This window comes from Dendropsophus ebraccatus, chromosome 5, assembly GCF_027789765.1.
Source record: "Dendropsophus ebraccatus isolate aDenEbr1 chromosome 5, aDenEbr1.pat, whole genome shotgun sequence".
NCBI classification, from domain to species: Eukaryota; Metazoa; Chordata; class Amphibia; order Anura; family Hylidae; genus Dendropsophus; species Dendropsophus ebraccatus.
Genome location: NC_091458.1, coordinates 147,010,423 through 147,019,788, shown reverse-complemented (window position 1 = coordinate 147,019,788; position 9,366 = coordinate 147,010,423). Strand labels below are relative to the sequence as shown.

Below are 9,366 nucleotides of genomic sequence, written 5' to 3'. Positions count from 1 at the left end.
TGTGATCAGGTCCTTTATCCCTCTCTCTGCAGGACGCTGGCAGGTCCTGCTCTTTTGCCTGTGTCTTGTGATGTTCAGCGCTCACCCTGCACTACAGTGAGAGGGCTGAACATCAGAACACCAGGCCCCTCTCCCTCTCTGGGCCCCTGGAGGCGCTGGGGCCCCGGCACTTGCCCTGTGCCGACGCCGTCTCTGCACTACAGTATATGACGCCATACCTTTCCCCCAATATTCTGGTGTATACTGCCTGAACACAGTGTGAAACCAGCCTAAGCTTTTCTAACAATGACACCATACTAATTTCAAGTATTTAAAAGTCCATACTTGGCTTTATTTAAAGGGGTAATCCGGCAAAAATCTTTTTTTTTTTCTTCTTCCAAATAAACTTGTTTTAGAAAGTTATATAGATTTGAAAATTACTTCTATTTTAAAAAAAAATCATAAGTTTTCCAGTACTTATCAGCTGCTGTATGTCCTGCAGGAAGTGATGTATTCTTTCCAGTCTGACACAGTGCTCCCTGCTGCCACCTCTGTCCAGATCAGGTGCAAATCCTCATAGAAAACCTCTCCTGCTCTGGAGAGTTCCTGACATGGACAGAGGTGGCAGCAGAGAACACTGTGTCAGACTGAACAGAAGACAACATTTCCTGCAGGACATACAGCAGCTGATAAGTATGGGAAGACTGGAGATTTTTAAATAGAAGTAAATTACAAATCTGTATAACTTTCTGACACCAGTTGATTTGAAAGATTTTTGCCAGATAACCCCTTTAAAGTCAATAATAGACTGTGCAATATCTGGGGGCAATATGCAGAAGGTAGTGTGATTGTAGGGATTAGGCTTTCTCCATTTTATTCAGTGACATCATAAGTTTAGTTGCTTTCCCATCATGCAGAAAGAATTCTGTGTGACTGACATATAATGTAGATCTTTGCCGACTTTCCATTAGGTATATCTCTTAGCTTGGGGCAGAGTTGGATGACATGTTGAATATGCTGGATAAAGATGCATATCCAGTCGCCAGATTTGCACATAAGTGATATATTTGGAGTTAAGAAAAAAAATGATGCAAAGTATTTTTTATTATTTTTTTTTATTTTTATTAACAGTATTAGCAATAGCCGTTTATAACAAATAGGAGTGTATGCAAGCTATAACATATAAGCTGTACAGCTGGTTTGTCTTCATGAGAAAAATCATAATATTATGATATACAGTAGTCTGACAACCCAATTGCAATTCCAAGTTAAAGGGGTACTCCAGAGGGGGGGGGCATTTTTTTCCTAGGACCGGGGAGGAGGTGGCTGAGGGAAACGACGTACACTCACCTCCCCGGTTCCAGCGGCGGGTCCTGCATCGCAGTGCTCCGGTCCCTGGTTCCCGGTGTATAACGCAGGCCCGAGACGATATGTCAGTGACAGAGGCGGGATCTGAGCGGACTTGCAACGGATCCCGCCTCCATCACTGACTGGCTGAGCGGACCTGAGACGTCACGTCTCGGGCCGCGTCAGACACCAGGAAGCTGCCAGGGACCTGAGCGTTGCGGTGCGGGACCCGCCGCTGGAACCGGGGAGGTAAGTGGATGTTGTTTCCCTAAGCCACCTCATCCCCAGTCCCAGGAAAAAACTGCCCCCCCCCGCCGGAGTACCCCTTTATGCACCATTCCAACCTCAGGTATTTATCAACTGAAGTCTATGGCACTGGCAGGCAGGATTAAATACTCCAAACAAACTCATCCCAGTAGCACTAGTTTGACTGGTTTACCTTTCCAGTCAAGTTCCCAGCCAAGGCATTTAAGTGTCACTGTTGTTTAAAGTTTTTTGCAGAAATCAATAGTACAGGCGATTTTAAGAAACTTTGGAATTGGGTTTATTAGCCTAAAAATGCATTGTTATCATAAGACAGCAGTTTGAAGCATTCCCCCCCCATCTTCATTATTTTCTATGGAGAGGGGAGGGGTGAAGGGAGATGAGGCACCAAAACAGGACAACAAAGAGTTAATTTACAGCTTCATCACAAGGCTATCTCCTCTGAAGTCAGCACTGACCTCTCTGACCTTTGGATACTGGCTTTCACGCAGCTCCCACTGTGTAATCTTTTGTTCTCTGCTCTCTGCTGGTGACTAATCACCCTCCTCCTCCCTTCCCTCTAAATAGGGCACGACTGATGTAAACAAGACGTGACTTCCGGATAATGAGCAGTGAGAGAGAGGAGGAATGGGGGGGGGGGGACCTTGGGAAAGTCTTTTTGAATGCAGATAATGCCATATTTGCCTAAGAAACCCAAATACAAAGTTTATTAAAATCGCCTGGACTATTGATTTCTGCAAAAGAAAAATGAAAAAAAAAAAAAAACGACAGTGACACTTTAAGGGGAAAACACCAGTGGTGATGCCACATTGGGGCACATATTACATATCTTACAAGTGGGGACCCACAACCATTGATACCAAAGTCAATTTGGCCCAAATAGTTCTATCTCTATCAATCAAACGCACCCAGAACAATATGAGCCCCATTCCTTTAACCTATAAGTAACATTATATGAACCTAACATAACATCCAGGATCTGTCCTCATTTCCTCACGGTCCCTTCTTTTCGCTGCCCATCTCTTCCCTCCTCCTCCTCCACATTGTGTATATGCTAGAGCTTCTTTTCTCTGTTGAGCTGCATCAGCTGGAGTCTTGACTGCCTCCAAGACTCCAGGCGACTGAGGACCCGAAACACGTTGCTGTTTTTTTAGTAAAAAATTTTTTAAAAAACCCATCTTGGTGGTCTACTGTGATGGTCCCTGGCAAGCAGCAGTGAAGTTTTTCTCCTTTGAACCTTTTTGTAGTGTTGTGCCTATTCATGTACACATGAGGTTAGTGTGTGTGTGTTTGCAATCTTTATAGCTCCACTACTAAGGATCTAAGGATACTACACCAGAAAGCCCCCCAACTCCATCAATGTCATCATCTTCAATGGTTCCACAGTTCCTCTTTCATCTACTCCCCTCTCCTCTTCCTCCTATGCCTCTTGCACCTCTATAGACTTCCACCAACTTTTTTTCTCCCTCCCCGTCCCCCACAGTGTTTTCTGCATCAATTCCCCATATAGATTGTGTTCTATGGCTCTGCCCCCCTCTCAGGGTCCCTGAAATATTTAAGGCCATTGTCACCTGCTTCCATCCCACCTACAATACCAGAAGCCCTGCCACCTGTATTTTATATTACAACCTCAGAAACTCTCTCAGCTTCTGCCCCCCTCCTCTAACAAACCCCCTGGCACCCACCTCTGTCTGACCCCCAATAGAACCCCTGCAACTAGAGATGAGCGCGTATTGAGCATGCTCGAGATCGAGGACGACCGCTCGGCATTTGCATACTGGTGGCTGACAACATTGTAACCAAAGGTTAGGTTCACACTAGGTAGAAGTGACGGCCTACTTTCATAACAACGGTCATCATTGTGCAAATAACGTCCATTATTTAAAAATTATGGATGTTATTTGCTTAATGACGGCCATTGTTATGAAAGTAGGCCGTCATTTTTACCTAGTGTGAACCTAACCTTTGGTTACATCCAATGTTGTCAGCCACTGGTACTGGGAATTCCTCAATGTGAACCCACCCTAAGGTAGCCAAAGTGTTAAGTTAGAAGAAACTTCACCAAAAATATTTTCGCATAAAACTTGATTCAAACAATAGGTCATTTTCTGACGACACATTCCCTTTAATGCTTGTTTGCTGGGCGAGGGATTGCTCTTCTTGTTTCTCTCTGCAACATGTATAAGATGATAGGAAGCTTTCGACACAGATGCAGAACGTTTTGTTTATATTTGCAGTTAGACAGTGGTGTATGGAGGGGGAGGGTCTTTGGATTCCATTTTCAGTGCCTCCTTGTAGGATGGAAGGGCCACCTGTAAATGCACAACAGATGGTTTACTAGAAACATACGGTGAAAAGTAATATAGAAACATAGAAGATTGTCGACAGAAGAAGACCACTGGGTACATCTAGTCTTCCCTTTTAGTATTTCCTTCCTTATTATCTTAGGATAGATGTATGTTTATCCCAGGCGTGTTTAAATTCTTTTATTGTAGATTTACCAACCACCTCTGCTAGAAGCATGTTCCAAGTATCTACTACTCTTTCAGTAAAGTAATATTTTCTCACGTTGCTTCTGATCTTTTCCCCAGATAACCTCTCACTGTGTCCTCTTGTTCTTGAGCTCAGTTTTTTTTTTTTTTACTAAAATCACTCCCCTCTTGAACCTTATTTAGTCCTTTAACATACTTAAAGGTTTCAATCATGTCCCCCCTTTTCCTTCTTTCCTCCAGACTATACAAATTCAAATCCTTAAGTCTTTCCTAATATGGTTTATGCCTCACACCCTCCACCCCGTCTTTGGACCCGTTCTATTTTATCAATGTTCTTTTTTAGGTGAGGTCTCCAGAACTGGACACAGTATTCCAGATGTGATGTCACCAGAGCTCTATACAGCGGAATCACAGTCTCTCTCTTCCTACTGGTTATACCTCTAGCTATACAGCTCAGCATACAATTTGCTTTCCCCACCGCCTGATTGTACTGGTGACTCATTTTAAGGCTGTCAGAAATTACTACCCCTAAATCCTTCTCTTCTGAAGTCTTTTCAAACACAGTACTGCCGATGTGATAGTTGGATAGAGGATTCCTCCTCCCCAAGTGCATTATTTAACATTTTTAAACCTTATGCAAACCTTAAAATAATACAAAAAAAAAACAAAAACACGCTACAATATTTAGTAGAAAAACATACAATTTAATTAAAAGAGCCCAAATATATGTACATCTTTAGGCTATGTTCACACTATGTATCTTTCCGGCCGTAGTGCGAACCGCGAATATACGCACGTAGTTTTGAGGTTGATGCGTTTGCTTGAAAGTATACGATATACGCCCGCACAGTGCACACTACGTATGAGCTTGTGGCTGGATCGTATACGGTGCCGTGAAAAATGAACACGACCATTGTTTGAGGGCGGAAATGTTCCAACTCACGGCCGTGGATTTCCATGTGGTCCCGTACGAAGTACTTATTTCAGCCAAATTGAACGTGATTTTTCGATCCAAAAGGTTCTGTGTGTTTTATGGGGCTGGGCGAAGATTTCCAAGTAAATGACCTGTTTCAGATCGCTTCGAAACAAGCTAGGGAAGCATAACTGTACTGCGAAAGTATGTTCGCGGTTCGCCCGCATGTTCGCAATCCGGCCGCATGTCTATTTTTCCCACGGCTGTACTTTCAGCCGCACATGTACGGCTGCGTACGAACTACGGCCGGACTCATCCATAGTGTGAACATAGCCTTAAAGGAGAAGTCTGGCCACAAGTACTTTTTTTTTTTTTTTAAAGACAGGGGCGGAGGGGGCATAATAACCAGTCCTTACTTACTTCTCCCTATGCCTGCCATCTGCCATGTGATCGGCCTCAGGACCAAAGGGATTTCCCCCCGAGTTGTGACGTCCCAGCTGATGGACAGCCTGGTCAGCCAATCAGTGACTGCAACAGCATCCTGTCCCAGCCACTGACCAGCTTTATCTGCAATTTTTTAGCTTCTTGACCTTTAGAATAACCCTCCCAGCATTACAAAGAAGCCCCAAAGTTGCACATAAAGCCAATCAGGGACATGTTTACATTAGCCGTCTCAGAAGGGAGGGGGGAGGAGGGGGAGACAGAGAGAAAAGCTCACACACAGATTTTTGTGTCTTCATCAGAAAGCAGCAGCTCAGAACTGGGGGAACGAGACTGAATAGGTAATAACAAGTATGGAAGGAATCGTTAGTCTCACTGTTAAGAATGTGATATTTTGTATATTTAGTGAAACCATTACAATATGGCGCTGTCCTTCTAAACAAATAGAGATGTTTACATTCCTTAACCCCTTAAGGTCAAAGCCAATTTTCGTTTTTGCGCTTTTGCTTCTTCCATTTTATGTTTAAAAGTCCATAGCGCTTGCATTTTTTCACCTAGAGACTTATATGAGCGCTTATTTTTTGAGAAACCAATTGTACTTTGCAATTACAGGCATAATTTTTCCATAAAATATGTTGTGAAACCGGAAAAAAATCATTTGCGCTGTCAAATTGAAAAAAAAAACGAATTTGTTTTGATTTCGGGGAGTTTTGCATTTACGCTGTTCGCCCTATGGTAAAACTGACTTGTTATGCATGTTCCTCAAGTCGTTACGATTACTATGATATATAACATGTATAACTTATATTGTATCTGATGGCTTGTAAAAAATTCAAACCATTGTCAACAAATATATGTCACTTAAAATCGCTCCATTCCCAGGCTTATAGCGCTTTTATCCTTTGGTCTATGGGGCTGTGTGAGGTGTCAGTTTTTGCGCCATGATGTGTTCTTTCTATCGGTACCTTGATTGTGCATATACGACTTTTTGATCGCTTTTTATTACATTTTTTCTGGATTTGATGCGACCAAAAATGCGCAATTTTGCACTTTGGGATTTTTTTGCGCTTACGCCATTTACCGTGCGAGATCAGGAATGTAATTAATTAATAGTTCGGGCGATTACGCGCGCGGCGATACTAAATATGTTTATTTATTTATTTATTTATTAATTTATATTTATAAAATGGGAAAAGGGGGGTGATTTGGACTTTTATTAGGGGAGGGGATTTTTTATTAATAAAAACACTTTTTTACTTTTTTTTTTACATGGACTAGAAGCCCCCCTGGGGGGCTTGTATATACATAGCACTGATCTCTCATAGAGATCAATGCTGTGTATATACACAGCAAAGATCCATTAGATCGGTCATAGATTACTATGGCCTGCTGCAGGCCACAGCAATCTATTGCCGAGCTGGGATCAGCGTCATTCCGACGCTGAGGCCCGGCACGAGCAGAAGAACGGATCTCCCCCCCCGCGATCGCATCGCGGGGGGGAGATCCGTGCCACTAGACACCAGGGATGCACGGAGGAAAGCACTTCAATGCAGCTGTCAGGTATTAGCCGCGCCGGCTAATAGAGGCACTGCCCGGCTGCAGATTGCAGCCGGGATCGGTGCCGTTCAGAGCGGGGTCCCGGCGGCCTGCAGCACCATGACGTATCAGATACGTCATGGGTCGCTAAGGGGTTAAAGCTTATGTTAGTAAACACTAATGCAATGCAAGTAACTCTTTTTGTACCTCAGCCAATGAAGTACTGACACGAGCCTTAGTAGAAGATCATACACCCCCACACACTATATATATACTGGTTGCCATCTTTGAATAAAGGAGATTGGCATCCATGGGCAGCAAAATATGAAAAGTTATGTTTGAGTGGAATACCCCTTTAATGGTATAAAAGAAATAAAGTATAAACACACCAAAACTCTTTTTCCATATTCACATTGCAAAAAAAATTAAAGAAATGATAATAATAATAAAAAATAATAATAAAAATCTCCACAACTGTGGCTCACACTGCGTTTTTGCAATCTGTTTTCAACCATTTCATAAAAAAAAAAATAACGGATCAAAACGCTTCCTTTTTTAGCATACACAAATAATGTGGTCACCACATTTTTGTGTAAGCTAAAAACAAAGGATTCTTTTTGATCCATTTTTATAATGGAAGACAATGGAAAGACTAATCAAAACGAAAGCACACAAATGCATCAGTTTTTTCATCCGTTTTTTTGGATGAAAAAATGAATTGCAAAAACGCAGTTTGAACCCAGCCTTACTTGTAAATATTCAGTGTGACCGTGTAACGCTTTTCGTGACTTTTTGTAAATTTTGCACATGCTCCACAAAAAATCCTATAGATAAGGCTGACGGTACGGACACCACTAATAATAAATTTCAAGCTGTCTTACAGTAAGAGTCTCCTTTCTTTTGTCCATGGTAACCAATCAGAGCTCAGCTTTTACTAAATGTACAAAATGTTCTATCCTGGGGATGGGTTTATTGGACACTACCTTTGAGATTTCTTGCAGAGAAGGTTTTTCGTTTGATTGATTCTTCATTAAGGCGCTTGTACTCTTGAAGAATCTCCAGACACAGCAGATCATGAATGCCTATAGAAGAAACACACATGTGATTTGCTATATTTTTTTCCACACACTTAAAAGAGAAGTCCAGTGAAAATTTTTATTAAAGTATTGTATCCCCCCCCCCCCCCCCAAAGTTATACAAATCACCAATATACACTTATTACGGGAAATGCAGATAAAGTGCTTTTTTCCCTGCACTTACTACTGCATCAATGCTTTACTTCCTGGATAACATAGTGATGTCACTTCCTGGATAAAATGATGATGTCACTTCCTGGAAAACATGGTGATGTCATGCCCCAACTCCCAGAGCTGTGCGGGCTGTGGCTGATGGAGATGGCAAGGGGATGCTCAGTGTCAGCTCAGTCCCCCTCCTGGTCTCCCTGCCACAGCTCTCCCCCACTGTGCCGCTCTCCACTGAGACCCCCCTGCTCTCCCCCAGCGTGCCGCTCCCTACACTTTACCACGTGCCTGCTGCCCATCCAGTGGGACCTTTCAGATGTCCCAGCGGTGCTGTCTTTCTCTCCCCCACCCAGGACTCCTCACTACTACTCACATCCCCCCTGCAGTGGCTGCAGGGAAATCTCCTCACTGGGATGTGAGTAGTGGAGTCCCGGGCAGGGGAAAGAAAGACAGCTGGCTAGTTTGAATTTGCCGCCTGAGAATCTGAGAAGGTCCCGCCGGGTGCGGTGGGCAGTGGGAACACGGGGGAGAGTGGGAGGAGCGGACATGCTGGGGAGAGCAGGGGGGTCCTGGTGGGGAGTGGCACACTGGGGGAGAGCTGTGGCAGGGAAACCAGGAGGGGGACAGAGCTGACACAGTATCCCCCTGCCATGTTCAGCAGCCACAGCCTCCACAGCTCTGGGAGTCGGGGCGTGACATCACCATTTTATCCAGGAAGTGACATCATCATGTTATCCAGGAAGTGATATCACCATTTTATCCAGGAAGTGACATCACCATTTTATCCAGGAAGTGAAGCCTTGATGCAGTAGTAAGTGCAGGGAAAAAAGCACTTTATAGGCATTTCCCGTAATAAATGTATATTGGTGATTTGTATAACTTTTGGGGGGCAATACAACGCTTTAATAACATTTTTCAGCAGACTTCTCCTTTAATATACATGTAACCATCATTACCTTTTCTAATAGCTCATCATATCCCGATATGTTTGTAATAATTAAACATGATGTCAGTGTACTCTGTCAGGAGCTGTACAGTATGTTCTATAGTAGTCTGTGTTTTGCCGCACAGTGGTTGTAAATGCCACTTGTTGACGCTTTTGCTGTATTAACCCTTAGACGACCCTGGGCGTACTGGTACGTCCTGAGCTATG

The 9,366-nt window shown here is 43.4% G+C and overlaps 1 protein-coding gene across 4 annotated transcripts in view; it reads right to left on the bottom strand.

Annotated features, from left to right (window-relative positions):
• Positions 1-3,543: 3,543 nt before the first annotated feature.
• Positions 3,544-9,366, bottom strand: part of LAPTM5 (lysosomal protein transmembrane 5) — a 136,839-nt gene continuing 131,016 nt past the window's right edge. For all 4 annotated transcript variants that reach the window (XM_069972610.1, XM_069972608.1, XM_069972609.1 and 1 more), the window contains 2 exons: positions 7,956-8,054; positions 3,544-3,902 (listed from right to left, as the gene is read on the bottom strand). In XM_069972610.1, the coding sequence (XP_069828711.1) occupies positions 3,828-3,902; positions 7,956-8,054 (174 nt within the window). In that variant the 3' untranslated portion in view covers positions 3,544-3,827. The remainder of the gene's footprint in view (positions 3,903-7,955; positions 8,055-9,366) is intronic.